Source organism: Puntigrus tetrazona, chromosome 2, assembly GCF_018831695.1.
Source record: "Puntigrus tetrazona isolate hp1 chromosome 2, ASM1883169v1, whole genome shotgun sequence".
NCBI classification, from domain to species: domain Eukaryota; kingdom Metazoa; phylum Chordata; class Actinopteri; order Cypriniformes; family Cyprinidae; genus Puntigrus; species Puntigrus tetrazona.
The window spans coordinates 21,322,564-21,341,212 of record NC_056700.1 but is presented as its reverse complement, the minus strand read 5'-3'; the positions used below and the strand labels follow the sequence as shown (position 1 = coordinate 21,341,212).

At 39.4% G+C, this 18,649-nt stretch overlaps 2 protein-coding genes and 1 non-coding gene across 6 annotated transcripts in view; all 3 read left to right on the top strand.

The window, feature by feature from the left end:
* Positions 1–107: 107 nt before the first annotated feature.
* On the top strand, positions 108–2,759 carry sdhc (succinate dehydrogenase complex, subunit C, integral membrane protein). The gene is made up of 6 exons (XM_043254610.1): positions 108–202; positions 960–1,019; positions 1,093–1,194; positions 1,328–1,389; positions 1,713–1,876; positions 2,511–2,759. The coding sequence occupies exons 1-6, from the start codon at positions 117–119 to the stop codon at positions 2,613–2,615; spliced, it is 579 nt and encodes a 192-aa protein (XP_043110545.1). The 5' UTR covers positions 108–116; the 3' UTR covers positions 2,616–2,759.
* Positions 2,760–4,600: 1,841 nt separating this feature from the next.
* trnar-ucu lies at positions 4,601–4,674 on the top strand. Its single transcript has one exon. It is a non-coding gene; the product is annotated as a tRNA-Arg (tRNA).
* Positions 4,675–7,723: 3,049 nt separating this feature from the next.
* Positions 7,724–18,649, top strand: part of cadm3 (cell adhesion molecule 3) — a 53,604-nt gene continuing 42,678 nt past the window's right edge. Inside the window, exons 1-2 of one of the 4 annotated variants that reach the window (XM_043219606.1) lie at positions 7,724–7,934; positions 9,164–9,354. In XM_043219606.1, the coding sequence (XP_043075541.1) occupies positions 9,234–9,354 (121 nt within the window). In that variant the 5' untranslated portion in view covers positions 7,724–7,934; positions 9,164–9,233. Of the gene's footprint in view, positions 7,935–8,880; positions 9,070–9,163; positions 9,355–18,649 lie in introns of those variants that run through there. The other 3 variants (XM_043219584.1, XM_043219602.1, XM_043219595.1) reach the window with 3 other exon arrangements.

Sequence of the window (18,649 nt, the reverse complement as noted above, 5' to 3'; positions counted from 1 at the left end):
TCGACTATTAATATGTAAAACTACCATAAATATAACCTGGAATACCGATTTACATGATTGACATCTACATCGTTATTACACTGACCTCACATGTCATTTGTAACGACCTTACTAAAATGGCGGCGGTTTGTGAACTCGTTTGTGACATCCGGCTACGTCACGTCCGAACACTCAAGCTCAAAAACATGGCGTTGCTTCTAAGGTCAGTACGAACATGTAATTTTTTTTTAATTTGACAGTTTCGCTTTGTCTTTTGTATGAAGTGAAATTAATCGTTGTTAAATTCTTTTTGTGCTGGCGGTTTGATAGTCGTAAAACTGAGAGTTTGCTGGTGTTGTTAACGTATTGTGTATCAAGTGCACTTTGAGTTACTATAATCCTTATAGTAATACATACGCTGTATGTTTTTATACTCAGTCCTTTTATATTTTCTTTCAATATCAATTTACTTTAAAAATTACAATGGTAATATTTTTGTTGTTTTTGTTTATACTGTAAAGTTCTTTCCAGTGAAATCTTCTGTAACGTTACATTAAATCGGTTGTGATAATTGAATAACTCAGAGTAGTATGTTGCGTGTCTCTTTACTTGTATGTCCATAACAGTTATCTCTGAGCTCGAGTTTGACGTGACTTACTTTAGCAGATTGCTCTGATTTATAGGATTAAGAGTAGAAAACATTATTTATGTCCTATTAAGTTATTTATATAAACAAGCAGTGAATTTTCCCATGCCACGCCTGTGCTGCTTGGGGTTTAAAATGTTCAAAGCTGTACTACCAAAAGGTCCTGTACTATCTGACAAGTTAAAGGCCAAAGTTGGGATATTTTTAATGTACAGAATACCCAGCTCTTCCTGGTGCACAGCGTGCAAATGTGTTTATACTTAAACGTGTCTGTTTTATACTTATAAAATATTTTATACTCTGCTGAAAAATATGTGGTTTCTCTTTGTTCAAGGACAGTGGCTCGGCAGGGTCTGTGTTCATCACGGATGCAGTTTGGCATACTCTACAGACAGTGAGTATTTTTGTGTTTTCCTAACACTTTTTCATATGAAGAATTTGTATTAATGTATAAAGCTTTTTTTCAGTGCTGTTCCTATGGGAACTACGGCAAAAGAGGAAATGAACAAGTTTTGGGCAAAAAACACACAACTCAACCGACCTCTCTCCCCACATATAAGCATATACAAGTGAGTGTTAATAATCTGCTTCTTGGTGTGTTCGGATCATACTATCAATCCACAGGATTATATGTGAAAGGATGTCTTTTTTTAACTAAACCGTTCAAACAAGGCATTGAATGAAAGGCTTTGGTTCTTTCAGGTGGTCTGTTCCTATGATGATGTCCATCTCACACAGAGGAACAGGCATTGGACTAAGTTCAGGTAGCTAACGTATATTCTTGGCTTTCAATAACTTGTTTAAATAAAATATAATGATAAATATATTAGCATCCTCGTAAATGTATGATAATTCTGATTATCGTGTTGTTTGTCGCTTTAAATGCTTGGCTCAGATTGGTTCAGATTGGCTTTCAGTGTTTCTGTAATTAATGAGCTGGGAAAAAAGCGATTCCAACCGTGTCATTGTTACAGCTGTGATGTGGACTAAAACCTTACAGTTATCATTATAGTTATTGTGTGTGGTGTTCCTGACTGCATGGTTGCTTATTAATTTAAAATACTGTTGTTGATCTTTTTGGTCTCAGGAATCTCTGCGTTTGCACTTGCTGCTTTGGTGCTACCTGAGAGTTACCCATATTACCTTGATTTGATTCACTCCATGACCTTTGGCCCCCAGTTTCTGGCTTTCAGCAAATTTGCTCTGGCTTTCCCAGTGGTTTACCACACGTTCAACGGCATCCGTCATCTGGTACACCCATATATAAATAATACATAAAGTATATATATACTTTTTCCTGCTCGTGACAAGTCATATGGTACCAAATATGTGATCAAAATTAAATTAAGACTTACACTACAGTTCACAGGTTCTTGTTTAGTAAGTTTATTTTAATATGCAATGCTTTTATTAAGCAAGGATGCAATCAGTTAATAAAAAAATGGTACAGACTTTTATCATATTTTATAATGAGTTTGCTAATAAATGCTAATTAATGTTCTGTGAATTTACCAAATGATCATGGTTTATATAAATATTAAGTATCACAACTGTTTTTAATATTGATAATAAGAAAAATAACCCGTTTTTTTAATCACAGGAATGAATTGCATTTTAAAAAATATCAAAACAGAAAATAATTTATATAATAATAGTGATATTTCACAATATTACTTCTGAATGGAGTTTTTTTTCATATTTTTTTTTATGTATGCTCAATGCTGTCCTCGTCTTCCAAAATAATGATTTAGCAGACTCTTCTCTGCAAATACAAATATTCTTTTATTATTTAGCATGTCATGTAATTGATTTCTTTTTTCATAAGCCCTAATATATTGGCCATAACTACCGTAAGTTTATATCTCTTTGTCTCTCCTCCTTTCAGGCGTGGGATCTTGGGAAGGGTTTTAAGATTCCTGAAGTCTATCGTTCTGGCTACATTGTCCTTGCTCTGACTGTTCTCACATCGATCGGTCTTGCTGCCATGTAAATCTATAGACATGAGAGGACTGGGTGAGACGCACAAGTGAAGAAGTGGTGTTCTTTTGTTTATCCGTCTTAGAAGTGGTCTGTGAGGACCAAATTCATTAATATAATAAAAAATGAAATAAAAAAAATATATCAACCAAAAAAATATCTTCAGTGTTTTTTCATGTTAAATGCCTTGCACGTTGCTAAACTGAAAAAAGAACATAGCATTTAACATAGCATTTAAACTTACGTTTCATATGGAAATATGAAGAGTGGGCAGAGCATTTGATTTTTTTTTTATTATTACGTCGCTGCAGTATTTCCAAAAATATTGGCTTTTGCTTGATTTCACTTCAGTTTAATAAAATCACTTTGGTAGCAAAGGCCCTTTACCAATTAAACCTCTAGACTCGGTACAATATGTGATAAATGTAGAGTTGCGTGGTTTCCTCCCAGCATGACTCAGTTAACACATGAAGACGTGAAGATCACTTACATAATGTTTTTTTTCTCCTTTCACTTTCCCGTTGCACTTGCTTCTATAATGATACTTTTTAAGACAATGCACGTAAAACATTTATATCTGTTGCCTTCATGTGTCATCATGATGATACTGGTGATGTTTCGTGGTAACCACTAATAAGAGCGTGTGATTAGAATCTTGTATTTTAAATAAACCCGAATGTTGAAATCTGGCCGCACAGGTTAAATTATTCTCCTTGAATCTTGTTCACCTGAATGGTAATGTCAAGGATTGCTGTGGGCTTTTTTCATTTAAATGGTAATGTCGTAAAATGGATTGGTTTGGATTACACACTACATGCAATCACTACACTGAATGTTTATTGAAAAACTCCATCCTGTAGTCCTAAAGCACCTGATCTCTCATCACTTCCCTTCCTCTTCACTAAAAAAAAAAAAAAAAAAAAAAGTAAATCATGACATAACATATTTATCTGCATCTGAAATTAGAAGGCATGTCCTTCCGCTTGTTGTGGTCAAGAATACACAAATGACGTTCAGTTTCAGTATTGCATCAGGTTAGTTTATGTGATTTAGAGAAGAGGTTTTCAAACTGAGATTTAGCAGCTCTTGGAAAATATTTGCAAAAATGTGAAAAATCTGTTTTTTGAACTCTGCCTAGTAAATCTTCACACATTTAAGAATTTTATTTACAAAGCAGATTAATGATGATTAACAAACTTAATTTTGTTTTGTTATTGCCATAGGTTTTAATAGTTAAAAAAATTAAGCATCCTCACTCTCTGCTATATATTTTATGAAATAAAATCCTTGCAGCTATTTGTATGGTCATAAATTACTGTACATTACAAAATGTATTCTTTCCTTTGTTACTTTATCTTTTGTATGGCTGTATGGCACTATTTAAAACAAAGTAGTTTCCCATTTTTGACAGAATACTAATTATTTATTTATAATATCATGTTTTCGCTCTAAATGGATCTTTATGCACAAAAGAGCTGCATTTATATTTTATTAGTGGGCTACGGTTATTTTCATGAGCTCGGAAACCCATGATCTAAAGTAACGAGTAGGTTATTTCATCTTATAACGGGTTAAGTTTACAACAAACAAATAGTTAATCGTCAAAAAGACGGTTTTCAGGTATGTCTCTAACGGATTTTGTTTGTTTTTGTCCAGAATACCGTTTGCAGATGGTTATTAGGAGTAAGCCTCGCGAAATAATTACCGTGTTTGATTATGGTAGTCATTTCAATAACGTACTATTTATGTAGAGTTTCTGAGACTTCTATATGACTGTCGTTTTCAAAAATGGATTAAAATAAAGCATGTGTATGTCGCTTTCGGATGCTGAGGGCGGCTGTCCGCCATTGCAGCACGACGTCAGGCGCGAGAGGCGCGCGCGCGCCCCCTAGCGGCACGTGACGCAATTACAGTTCGCGCAGAGCACTGGTCCTGATGCTGCAGGATGCGGTACTAATGCAGAATATGACCTCGCTTTACGCTGCATCATGTGGCTCAGTCTCTGTGGCGCAATGGAATAGCGCGCTGGACTTCTAATCCAGAGGCTCCGGGTTCGAGTCCCGGCAGAGATGAGTCCGAAATGACGCCGTCGCCGGATGATGGCTTTTTTGATGCATAAATGGGTCTTCTGATGCTCATCTCTCACGGAGGATGCGATGTATGTTACAGTTTTGTGAATTAATTCAGTCGTGTGCATATCTAGCAATGAACCGTTCGCTATGAAATCAATGATAAAAACATTTACTATGCTTAAAAAAAATTGAAGCCTGTGGCTATGTCAGATGTTTATTCACCGGTTTGCAAACGTTATGAAACGGTTTGGTAATATGCAATAGTATTCTTGATTTTTGTCGTTTTTGTCCTAATTCAGTAAAAACTGAAGGGATGAAGAGATGCAACATATTATAGGAAACAATGTACAGTATATTTCTTTTTTTGTGAATGAACCCTTGTGTACGCACACCAACAATACACTTTTGGTTTGAGAAGTATTATTACAATGTTTTTTTTCCACTGTTCATTAAAAAGAAAGTCCACAGCTTCATTAAAGGAAAAATATGCAACGGTCTGGTAACTTGCAGTACGCAGTATGTTTGATTTTTAAGTTTTTATACCACATTTCTAATATAGTAAAAATGTCCATTTTTCTTTTTAATGCATTCTTGTCCCCTTTGCCCTCTCAAATCAGTTCAGCTGTAATATACTTGTCTATGGTCTTGCCAATAAAGTCTCTCTAACGTGAAGAGAATTATCCTGAATTGCACTTGGGAGAAAGAGAGAGAGAGAGAGAGAAATGTAGAGAAAGAATGAGAGCCTGCCAGAGAGATGGAGAGAGACATCAGTGTCCTATTGATTTCCCAGCGAACGGTGTGATTGGCTCTTCCCGGTCATTATGGAATAGAGATGGAGAGGAATCTCACCTCTGCACTGCCTGATCAAACTCTACAGGAAATCCTCTTCCAGGAAACCCTCCTTCACCCTGTCATGCATTTATCTGAATTGAAAGTGTGAATGTTCACAAGAGAGCTTCTCAGTCATTCATTTATCCACTTCGAGCTCATTTTCATCCTCTCATCTACCCACATGAGGCAATTTCACCAGAATCATCCCGCTTTGAAATTCTATCTACAATTTTGCCATTCGTGCGTTCATCTAGGCTACCTCGTTTTATTTCCTCTCCACGGGCAAGTCGGATAAGTGAGAGGGAGAGGAGAGGGAGAGAGAGAGAAAGAGACGAGGGCTCGTTTCAACGCGGTATTTGATTTTAGATGTTCAGCAAGTCATTAAACTGATAATTGAGACGTTCCGTTCATATTATCCCTCGCTTCCTGGGCCGCTCGGAAACTAGGGTGTTGGTTTCTGCGCTTCTGGACACTCGCGCGTCGAGGAAAAAGAAATGCGCAGGTCACGGACGAGCGCGCTCGACCGCGTGGACTGTCACAGCTCTGCGGAGAATGACGTCAGCGTCTCTATAAAATGATGAAATAGGCATGGGCTCTGTTTCCAAACACTGGAAACTGACGGTACACTGGAGCGCTCTTGAATATTTTCTCAAGCCGATAGGCTGAACTATTTCGGCGTGGAATGATGTAAGCGGGCGCTTTCTGGGAACACCGGAACGCTCGCAGTACAGTCTCCTGGCCGGTAGATGTAACTACTGTCTCATCCGTATCAGTGATGAAGACAAGCCGGGATGATAAAACTCCAAACATACTGTATCTTTTTATTTACCGCATAAAGAGATTAATTTTCCACTGTCTAATCTGCGTCACGGTTTATTCACTCCGTGAAATGAATAAAAGCCGACAGACTGTGGGCTGCTGCTGCTGCTGACATTAAACACAAGTGTGTAGTGATTTGGGCCGGAAGTGTCCCGCCCCGAGGCTCCGGTTGGCTGCTCGAGCCACCGCCACGGTGACCGAGTCGCTGCTCTCTCGGGGTATCTGCCTCTCGTGCAGTCGTCCATGTTTAACCCCGCGCGTCCCCCGCACCGCACAGCGAGTAATCCGCGTGCAGAACTAATCCTTAAATCCTCTCGCGAGTCGCAACGCCCTCCCCTCCCTCCCTCCGTGCCTCCTCCTCTCGCGGGCCTCCCGAGCAGCCGGCGGGGTCTCCAGAGCCCGGCTCGCGCGGGGACTCTGTTCACGAGACCACACCTCGCGCCGCCACCAGCCGATATAAGGGGGGGACCTGACCAAAACATGGCCCTGCTGCTCACGTTTCACCCCGAAAATGTGGATGAAGAAAATAAAACGAATTTTCAGGCCCGTTAAGATTTTTTGGTGACATTCTTGTTACGAGAACTAAGTTTTTTAAAAAAAGAGAATTACATAATTATCTCAAAGGCTGCTTCCAGACGTTTTGTAAATGACACAATTATTGATGAATGATCTTCTTTACTGTATGCCGAAATGTTAATTAATTTAGTGTAATTTTGTAGAATATGCCTATATATTTAATTAATTCATTCATTAATTTATTCAGTAGGTCTATTCACGCTTTTTCGTAATATAAAAAAAAACACATTTTTGCATGATGTCATTATACAGTTTACATTTTTTCATTAAGTAATTTAATGTATTGTTTGCATATTTATTTTGCATGTTTATTTTGAATTTTGAACTTAAAAAAAGTTATTTGTAACCACAAAACAATTTTGCACTAGACCTGAATGTGTTCACAAATAAATTGCAATTCTTATTAATAAGTATAGCCCAATTTCTTTATTTGGTTTAGTCTGACTATTGAAGACTATTTAAACAAACAAATAAACAGCCCAGATAAACGGATATTATAATAAGTATAACTGTTATTATAAATGTTATGATAAGTTTGCTCAGATTCCTATAAAACCAGACTAGGCCACAAACTTTACGCACCTCTAACAGAATCAACAAGAACAGCAACAGAGACAACAACAACAACATTATTATTATTATTATTATTAATAATAATAATAACAATAATAATAATAATAATAATCTCTCTCAGGCAGTATGGTCTAGTCCTGTTATCCAAATGGTACGGCCAAATCGTATTAAAATCCCAACCCCTCCCCCCCCCCCCAGCGCGCCTGCCCCCTCCCTCCATCCCTCCCTCCCTCACTGCCTCCCTCCCTTTCTCCGTGCTTTCAGACAGACTGTTTTGCTGCAGTGAACGGTAGCCGTGGAGAGAGGAAAAGGCAAGAAAAACAAGAAGACAGCGGAGGGCGGAACGAGAACCAAGACAGACAGATCCATTGGGACCTTAGCGCGAGCGCCAGCAGGCATAGACGGGTCCAACACTCCAGAACCGACGGAGCCGACGGGCATCACGAGGAGCGCTTATAACGGTGCGTATTGTAATCTGCCCTCCTTTTTCAGCGCACAGACACGCAGGGGTATTATTGTCGCTGGCGTCCTGGCGCTTATGCTGAGGGGGGGAGACACCTGTCAGGTTTGTAAATAGGGGCACGCTCGTGCTCTGGAATGCGCCTGCATCCGCGCGCGCCTCTCCTCCTGACGGGCGCACCGGGCAGGAAACCGTCCAGCGAGCCCGGAGGTGTTAAACTACGAGCGAAGGGAAGGGGGTTGATGTTAAAGTGTGCTTAGGCTTACTGTTAATGCGCTGATGGTTGCTTTGCCCCCTTCGCGCTTCCCCTCCCCTCCCGCATCCCTGCCGCTCCTTCTGCATTCATCGCGCTCGGACTGTGTGCACCTGCTACTGTTTTCCGTGGTTCGGTGGGGCGTCCCGGTTGCGCGGGTGAGAACGGGACTGGCGCTCAGCGGGAGAGAGAGGGGGGAGGGAGGGAAATAGAGAGAAGAAGTGCGAGAAAAGAAGCGATGAGTGAGGGAGGCGGCGCGGGTGGCTCCGTTTTGGGTCGCGTGTCATACAATTGCAGCAGGTATCATCACCTCATCCCAACAGTGGTGATGAGGCGAGGCTTCGCCGCTCGCGCTGAACATCTACACACACACACACACACACACACACAGTTTGACAGCCACTGTCCGTCCTAGCCTCCCTCTATAGTTGCACAACAATACAGAGCATCTCTCCGCGATCGCACGCCCGCCCCGCAGGCAACGCCATGACTTGCACAGTTCACAAAAGCGCACTAAGAGAAAGGAAGGCAGCCAAACGACCTGGACTATTGTGTGAGTGTGTGTGTGTGCGCGCGCGCGCGCGGTTGTGGCCACGGTCGCGTGAGGCTGCGCGCTGAATTCTCAACGGGCGACAGGTGCACCTTCCTCTCGCGAGCGGGAGAATAAATGAGAGCGGTGTGAAAGGCTACCGGGAGGATTTCGGGGCCAGCTCTCTATACATCTTAATTCTTGTCAGGCACGCGCTCGCTTTTACGTTGCGTTGGTCGATTCAGCGTCGTTTTCTGGGTTACTGAGTGACGAAGGGAATGTTTTCGATCACTGCGTCACACATCACACACTGCGAGTGACACGAGACGATCAATGGACGCACTGGGGCAGCGCGTGAGTGAAGTGTGTGTGTGTGTTCAGCGTCGGTGCGACCAATCGGCGCTCTCCCTCTGCTAATGAGTGTATATGTGTGTGTTTTTTTTTCCAGTCAGCGCTTCGCCGAGCTTCTCCACTTATCCGGGCCTCGAGAGGACTGTTGGCTTTAACGCGCTGGACGGATGAGCGGGATGCGCGCGCGTCAGAGTATGACATTCCCGGCATTCCAGCGGGTCGCTCTCAGGGCGCTCGCGGCCTTGACGATGCTTCTCGCGACCTCCGTTCGGAGCACCTTCGTTTACGGTAAGAAACCCCCCCCCCAGTTCTTTGCTCACTCAACTCCTCCCTCATGTTTTGACTGATTTCTGTTTTTACAAGAGAATCACAGAGCCGTTAATAAGCTCGCGGGGCAAAGAAGAACCTCCCCCCTCATCTCAGCTCTCAGAATTTTCTGATGGATTCTGTTATTTTGGAAACTAGGCTAAAGCAGTATCTATCTATCTATCTATCTATCTATCTATCTATCTATCTATCTATCTATCTATCTATCTATCTATCTATCTATGCACAACACAACAAACTCTAAACACGTCGTAAACACGCCACAACACAATGAAATTAGTACTGCATTATGTTGTGGTGAAATTTTGTTGTGTTGTGCACTACTGGGCCACTGTACCAATTCTTTCAAATTATGTTACCATAGATTACACTGCTGGTACACCATAGATTGGAAATTGGAGGAATGTATCATAGTTTCAGCAAATCATTACTGCTTTTATTTTAGTACACATACACCACAAAGAGAGGGTATAGGTCTATCTATCCCCAAGCACATGTGCACATATTACACAACCCTAACTGAGTTGGACTAAATCAGTCTTCTGGCTTGTGTAGGTGTGTGGCTATTGGTTCTCTATAGAGTTTAGGCTCGAACAGCATCTTTATTAAATCCTTTTCATTATAAAGTCTAAATTTGTTCACAGAGGAATGCAGCCTGTGTTGAAATGCCTGGTTCATTGTCACTGTTTCAGCAGACTGATGAGTGGAGATCATAACTACTTTTAATTTGAAGTAGAAGTATAATTGCCGCACAAGTGTACATTACACAATCACAATGAGTTGGACTGAATCAGTCTGCTGGCTTGTGTAGGTGTATTGTTACTCTCTAGGGTACTCTCTGAACAGATCTTCATCAAATGTCCAAATGTTTAAGTGAAAATATGGCTGATTATTCATGAATGATGACTGGGATAGAGCTTTCCTTTTCCATTATAAAGTGTGAACCGGAGGTTTGCGTTAAAATGTTGGCTTCAGTGAGATGTTTTATTGTTTCAGCAGTAATGAATCATATCAATATTTTTGAAATTTTCTTTCATTCTTTCTTTCCTTCTTTCCTTCCTTCTTTCTTTCTTTCTTTCTTTCTTTCTTTCTTTCTATCGATTCTGATCTCGTCTTTTCTCACTCTCAAACTTAAACTCTGTCAGCTGTTTTTGCTGTTCACTGCATTATTCATTATTGTGCTTTTTTGTGCTTTTACATATCCACTGGACCTATGCATCCTTAATGCGGATGTGAGTGTGTGTGTGTGAGTGCGTGCAGGCTTTTTGCATACGTAAGAAACTTTATATGCAGTAGTTGAGCAGGTTGTTTGAGAGTATAGATTATGTGATTTGTTGTGTGAACATGTTGAGTGCTATATCTATAGATGGAAACAAAGCAAAAGTACTTTTGTTAGTGGAGCCCTGCCTACCCTTCATTCTACATTTGTGTTTACATATAAGTAATGACTACTTTTATCAAGAAAGAACACGTAACAATAAAGACAATTGTAATGTTACAAAAGATTTATATTGAAAATACATAAAATTTTTGGATTTCTGATGAATTATGCTGACAGTGCTGGAGTTTCTGTTCGATTTAGTTTGGGTTAATGAAAGTGTAGCCCTATTAAATTGAAACATTTTCTTTGCTTGTTAGCAAATCCGACTGACAAGAGTTACTGATTCACGATTCAGACGACATTAGTTGATTTGCCTAATTTTGATTCACTAAAAAGAACCGTCTCATAATCAGACTACACTAATCCCGTTGTCTAATTTTGATTCACTAAAAAGTGTCATCTCATGAGAGTCATTTATTCACGAATCTTACGAAACTAATTGCATTGTCTCATTTTTATTCACAAAAGATCCAGCTCATTGATTTGAGAATCAGATGGCACTAATTGCATTGTCCTATTTTGAGTCACTAAAAAGAGCTGTCTCATAAGAGTCATTGATTCGTGAATCAGACTACACAGAGTCTGTTGTCTAATTTTGATTCACTAAAAGGAGTCATCTATAGACTGCAAACGCACATTAACTCTATTTTGATTTAAAACAACAGTAACATAGGTTATTTAAATAAACGTTACAGAAAACAAGATCAGCTTGTCTGTTTCTATTTTGAGTTGTGGTTTTGGTTATTGCTAAATGTTCCCTTTTAGCTATTGTTCTTCTTTCTTTTTTCGTAGTGTTTCATTTTTGCTATGTACTCAAATTTGTTGAACCATATGGTAAGTTGAAGGCTGTAATGAAGCAGGTTGTAAAGGCTGTAAAAAAGGATACAAGTTTAGCAGGTGCACCATAATCGAGGTTTAACAGGGTTTCACTTATCGTTTCTTGAGTACGCTTTAAGTGTTTGTCAGAGAGTGTGCAGATGTCCAGCCATGGTCTCTGATGCGAAGGTTATGCATTTGAATGTGTGTGTGAAATAAAGGCAACTTTTCACTTTGGTCTCTGAAGTGAGTATATGTGTCAGAGATGTGTCAGTTCATCGTTCATGGCGTCTAAAGTATGTATGTGTTAGTGGAGTTTCTGCCCCTGGTCTCTGATGTCTCTGTGAGTGCATATGTTGCTCATGTGGTCTCTGATGTGTATGTGACTTGTAGGACCGATCACCCGTAGCCTCTGATATGTGTGCTACATCCTCTGTGACATGTCTGCAAGCAGCTCAACATGTGGTGGAAGCATCTGGATATCCTCCATAACGTGCTTGATAAATTCTGAAAGGTCATTTTAAAGAGGACGGCACAGCTCTGGGGCTCATTTCGTAGGGCTTAACAACTGTGCATCACAGATTCATCAAAAGAGGCACTGCAAGGGAAAATGAGCCTTATTGTTTGTTTGTGGCGTTACGTGGCTGCTGGCGGTCTGCTGAAGCATGTCCCTCCACTGACCTGAGACACATTTTGATGGTTATTTGTGATGCTAGTCCATATTCGGGCTGAGTGATTTATGCGGTCTTACCATGTAAAACCTCAGTGATGCTGACATGTGTGCCTGTTTGTGAAAGCATGTCAGGATTAAAGTGGAATTATGTGTGTGTGTTATCCATTGAAGTGTGTGTATGTGTGTGTATGTTTGTGCTATCGAATGGCTTCAAGAGATCTTTAGAGTAATGTTCATTATAAATGGTCCTGAACAGAATGGCTACTTAGCATAAATAATGCAGAGTAATGGATCACTAAAAAACTGATTAGTCAGGCGACAGGCCACAATTTATACGCACACTTTGCACATCTTAACCCCTCACGACTCTTCTTCTCTCACTACACCGAAAAACTCAAGAGGCCTGTGTGTGGAGGAACCACTTGTGGGATATAGTTCATTTTATAAGTCATAATTATAGATTTTTTTCAAGTGTTTTATAAGAAAAAAAATGTTTTTAATTACTTAAAAGTGATTTTTGCCTCACTTGATTTACTCGTTTAATTTGAAGGAGAGCTAGAATGTACTTTTTTCTTTTGCTCTGACTGTTATTGTTCTCTTGTGTTTCCTTTTGTAGAGACAAATATTGTCATACTAACGCAGTGGTCCTGGTATAAGAGTGCCGTCAATACAGCTAGATGTGCCAAAGTGGTCACATCTATAAATAATATTCTATTACAGTTAACAAACTGTAGTATGTTTTTCGATAAAGAGTGTTTGTAAATGTAAAGATATATTGATTTAAAATATTCTCTAAAGTGCTTTATCTTTGTTCGAGATATGAGCTCAGTTCCAAGAGCCAGTAAGCAGTTTCTAGTGCCTTTTAATAGCATCTCGACTGAAGAGAAATTTTTCACGAGCTTGCCATAGTACATTCTTGTCCTAGAAGAATACATGCAATGCTGGTATAGAATTTGGTTGAAATGAGAAGGCAATAAGGCATCACAGATGTGGAACAGCTTTTGCATTTGTGATGCCTTAAAATATGGTCTAGGTTGGCAGCTTTCTAGGATTTGGAACAGCAAAAGCTATGTTTTCCAACATATAGACAGAATGCATACCTATGAGAAGAGCTGACCATCTGAAGCATATTGCACAAAATGGCAAAAGCTCCAAACTGACTGGCTTTGTGCAATTCCCGGGAGCCGGTTTTTAATTCCATAGGAAAACAAAGCTTCGGGCAATTACAGCGAGTACGTCAGAGGTACTATTGTCAAAGTTTGCAGGGTCTGTGATGTTGAATATTTAAAAAAATATTTCAGTTTTGTTTTAGACAATTTGTAGCAAATCAGTTTTAAGATATCTGTGATCACAGTTCCACATTCCCCTTTGCTGGCAGTCGAAATTAGGGAAAGCCTGTGATAAAAAGAATTGAAATTGTCTGAGTTCTTGTAGCTTAAACGCTAGGGCATGATGCTCATGATGGCAATATCATGGGTTGATTCCCAGGGAACACATGAAACAATAGGTTAATCTGTGTCTTGAATGCACTGTCACACACTGTCAAATACATAAATGTAAGTTTTATGATCATAAAAGAATAGCTGACATGTAATATACAGTAGGACACAAATTTGTTTGATTTAAGTATGTGACTTTTTCAGTCTTGTTTTCAATCATATGGTCATTAGCATTTTTTGCAACATTTCCCCTGCTGATCATTTAATAGACTGGTGTTAAAGATGAAAAGATAATGAGAAAAGAAAAACAAATTTATATGTTTGGATGAGACGGCTGACTTAATGTCAAATTAGTTGAGAGTAAAATAATATAATGTTGTTCTAGTCTCATATTTGCAAAGACTCTCAGAACAGAACCACTGATTCCCTTTAGTCCTTTCCAATCAAAGCCGTCGTATGCGAAAACCCAAAAAAACAAATCTGGAGACAGCGGCTCTGCTCTGAGGTACGTAATGAATTTGAATTGGCTCTCCTGGCCCAGCACCAGCCTGGCTGTCTTGTTTCAATGTAGACTTGGATAAAGATCAGCGTAATGAATATATGGCTGTTCTGGGTTTTTATAGACATGGAGTGAAATCAGTAGGTGTGCTTGAGACTGTGTGTGGTTCTGGATGTGAAGTACACCTACAAACAGAAGGAGAGAGGGGGAAATGAAAGTCACCCTTGTCTTGGCGTCGTTTACATGCCGGAACCCCCGAGTGAGACGTGCAAAGTCATAGAAAGGACATTATTTCCTGTCTACAATCTCTATAGAACCCTTCACAGACTCCTGGGAAATGTAGTTTTCCAAAGCTCGAAACGTTCTCGCTAGTACTAGAGCTTATCTGTGAGTTAGAAAGTGATACAATTGAGAGTCTACTCCAAAAAAACTGAAGTGGTCGCCAAGGGTGTGTTTTCTCTCTTTTTGCTGCCTATGTGAACCTTTTTTGCACTCTAGAAAGCCATCTTCTGTCAAGGGGTTTGTGCAGAGCTTGTGTACAAGCAAGAGAAGCTTGACCTATTAGATTAAGGCTAAGTGTTGGGACTTCTGTGAGTTTGAAATGGTTGTATCTAGAGATGTAAGAGTGGCTATCTGATTGCATTAAATGCGCATTCGGCTGCATCTTCTCCTGTTTCCTGTGTTAAAAGCTAGGCTAGATACAGATCTCCTGTCATTAATCAGGACATGAGCGTTTTTCAGGAATTTTCAGCAATGCATATTCATGAGATGATGCAACTAGCTCAAGAATATTGCCTCAATTTGAGTCTTAAAACAATGCATTGTAGCACTAAAAATCCAGGAATATGAAACTGTACTGAGAATGGCTTTTAATTCCAGTTCAAAACCTAAATTTGAATTGACGGAGCAAACAGGACTCAAAAATGCAATTTAAATCTGAATGTAAGGAAGGAAAATTAAAATAAATTGATCTTTATATATCTGTCTATTTTAACTACAAGCAACATTTGTTATTTGAATGCTAGCTTAAAACTTCAAAAATAGCCTGGAAGTCTATAGGCCTCGTGGATGAATGGATGGATGGATAGATATGTTTGAAAAACCAAGTTCATTATATTTAATAGATTAACTTCTGTAGACTAAGGTGAACGAATACATCATTGTCCAGAATGCATTACATCAATAACTCAATTTCAAATCACATTCCTATTGAGTGTGGCCAGTTCAGTTCATATTTCATGGCATGAATTGAAAGGCAAGCTATTTATTTTGCAGTTTTAGTCAGATGTTTGCATTTGATGCCCTGGATTTGATGTTCAGTGTAAAAGTTGTAAGCATGTGTTTTGCAGAGGGGCGAATGTTCTTTGTACAATGTATGCATGCACAGTCTGTGGATAATTCCGTATTGCTAATGTGTTATCTTCCATCTAAACTCTAAATAACTCTAGACTGATGCTGCCGAGCCCTAGATTCATCAGCATACAATATGTTTACTCTGACACAACGCTGAGATCCAAAGCTCTTAAAACAGATGCTATCTGCATCACAGGGCTGTGCGATGAGAGCTGATTTCTTTGCAATAGAGTGATGCCAAACCATGAATTGCCCTGTGGCGTACTTGTTTTGCAAAATGCACTATCCTGTCCTCAACCACCAGTTCATTGCTTGGGAAAACACAAATCTAGGAGTGGGGGTGGGGGCTTCATTCCAAACATTCCGTAAAATTACATCACATTTCCTTTTTGACTAGTGTTGCCAAATGGGAATGATTGTTATGGATTTTCTGCAACAGAGATTCACAGTGGCCTCAAATGGATTGATATTTTCTCTGATTTGCTCAGAGCTTAATTGTTTATATAATCAGAAATCTGAAAGTATGGAGGAAATGATGGAGAAATTAGTTGTATTGATTTAAACATGCTTTACATGCACTGTTACAAAACATTGAAAGTCGTTGTTGGTTGTTTAATATTTTATCTGATGGATGAACTCAGTTTAATGATGCTATCAGTTGTAATAAAAGCTCCCGGTGTTATGGATAGGTTGTAGCCAAGAATATTAGATCCATGTCGCACAATGAGACATGCAGTGATTGCATAGGATTGTGGAGTGAATGTAAACAAAGAAATTGGTTGTGTGTCATTATACCAGATCCATGCATTCAATTAAATGCATTCATTAAATGACACCAGCCTAAAAATACTTATATATGACTTGTGAACACTGATAGATTTTTTTGTTTTTCTATGCATTTTTTATTTATTTTCTTTAGTTGCAAAGTAAGTTTTTTTTAAAACTTACAAACAAATAAATTCGTCACAGATACAGGGTGAGTAAATGATGACAGAATGAAACATTTTTGGTTTTGGAGCTATTAATTTAAAGAAAAATTTAAGACGGCCATGGAATTCTTCGAAAATAGTGCACACGCTTTTCACCTCGGGTCTGCGTTATTTTCTAAGAATTCAACGGACTGAAGTCAATTATTCTTATACTATGGTTACCACATGTCAAAACATCATTCAGATTATATATTTCAAGGAATTTGTCTGGTTTTTGTACTTAAACCGCTATTGTGAGTACGATTATTTCTTCCACATCTCTTCCAAAACGTCGTTTTAGATCTAGTAATGGAGGCTTGAGCCATTCATAGCAGACTGCAGTTGACACCTTAGTTATTAAAGAGAGATATAGAAAGAGAAATAGAGAGAGATAGATTTCTCAGACATTTAAACAAAACTGCATTAGATTATATAAAATACCACCCAAATGAATTTGCAAAGAACCATCAGAGAGCGAGAGAGAGAGAGAGAAAGAGAAAGGTTCTTTTTTTGTTGTTGACCTTTTCATTGTCAGTATTATATTTCTCCACATATATTCCAAGCTTTGACAATATTGTGTCATTGCATTCATGCCAATAAAGCAATTTTGAGTTGAATTGAATTGAATTGAATTAAGAGATTAACTCTGTAAATTTGTGTGTCTCTTTTGTGTTCTGCAGCAGTGTTGCTTATAGTGAAACTTTAAGTTAATTTTCTTCACGATCAGTGCCATTTTTACCTTACTCATTAGAAGTCATGTTGTTTTTAAGTTGATGTCACTGATAAAATTGTCAGAATAATGCTAACAACATACGCGCACATGTTGGCGTGTGTGCAAACTGTATGTATGTGGGTCTGTGAGGGAGAGAGAGAGAGAGAATGTGTTTTCCATACATAATTTTTTTATGTGGCAAAAACATAAAAATTATGTAATTTTTATCCGATTGTTTACTATATTTGTTTGTTTGGCTAGTGTAGTGGGCTTTGGTTTGTTTGCTGCTTTAGGCTGCAAGGACCTAAAATCATTTGCAAAGTGACATGAACATGCAGTAAGTGCAGTCAAGAGCTGTCTAGAAATATGTTTGCCATGCATTTCCCTGAAAATAACTGCACACCATTTTAGATTCAAGCATTCAATTGCCCCTAGTATAAATGAAAAACATCCATTAGATTAATCAACTAATTTCGAAAAATAACAATCAGATGTTTTGCAAATAATAATCAATAGATTAATCGATTAAAAAATATGCCTTGTAGCCTTATCTAAAAGTGAAGCAGAGAGTTGTCCAATCAGAGACAGATCCCATTTGCAGTTTTTTTTTTAATGTGGCAGCTCGATTAAGAGAAAGTGTTGTAGCAGTACCACTATCAGCCATAACAGCTCATCAAATGCCAAAAACAAGGTAGAGTGTATCCTTGGCTCTGATGACATCATAGCATTCCCAGCTAAACATCACAGTGCTGTACTCAAAGCAGTTTGGCCCACTTTACGCGGGTATTTTTATCCAGCCGACATCGCCCATGATATATTTTTCATGAATAAAAACATGGACTTGGTTCTCTCCTGTCTGCGCCATGGCATAATTGTGCAGCAAGCTAAAGGGACCATGTAGCGGGCTTCAAAGGTTCTGCGGGACCGAGCTCAGGTCCACAGGAATGAGAGCTGTGTCCACTCGAACGGAGGAAAGCATTTCCAATTAGCCGGTTGGCAGTTGGATCACACTTCCTGCTTTCAGGAGTGCCCTGGGGCTGTGTTTACCACTGCAAAGCTCCCTGGGAAATGCGATCCGTTTGAAAGTGCTGGCGTGTTTGCTTCCTTACCTCAGCGTAACATGCGGCTGTGGCTTGATTGAGCGGCTTGGCTCCTCCAGATGTGGCCAATAATGATGAGAGATTAAGCAACGGGCGGTAATGCTGGCCAATCATTAATGTGGATGAGATTTAGAGGCGGGAGAGCTGTGTGTAAGTGCCAGTGGCTCACTTAACTCAGAGGACAGATTTGTTGCTGGCACCTTTTCTAATGCTGCTGATTCTTTCTCGCGCTCTCCCGCTCTCTTTCTCTCGCTCTCTCACACACCCTCTGGCTATTTGTTGTACATTTCCTCTCTCTCTCTCTTTTTGTTGCCA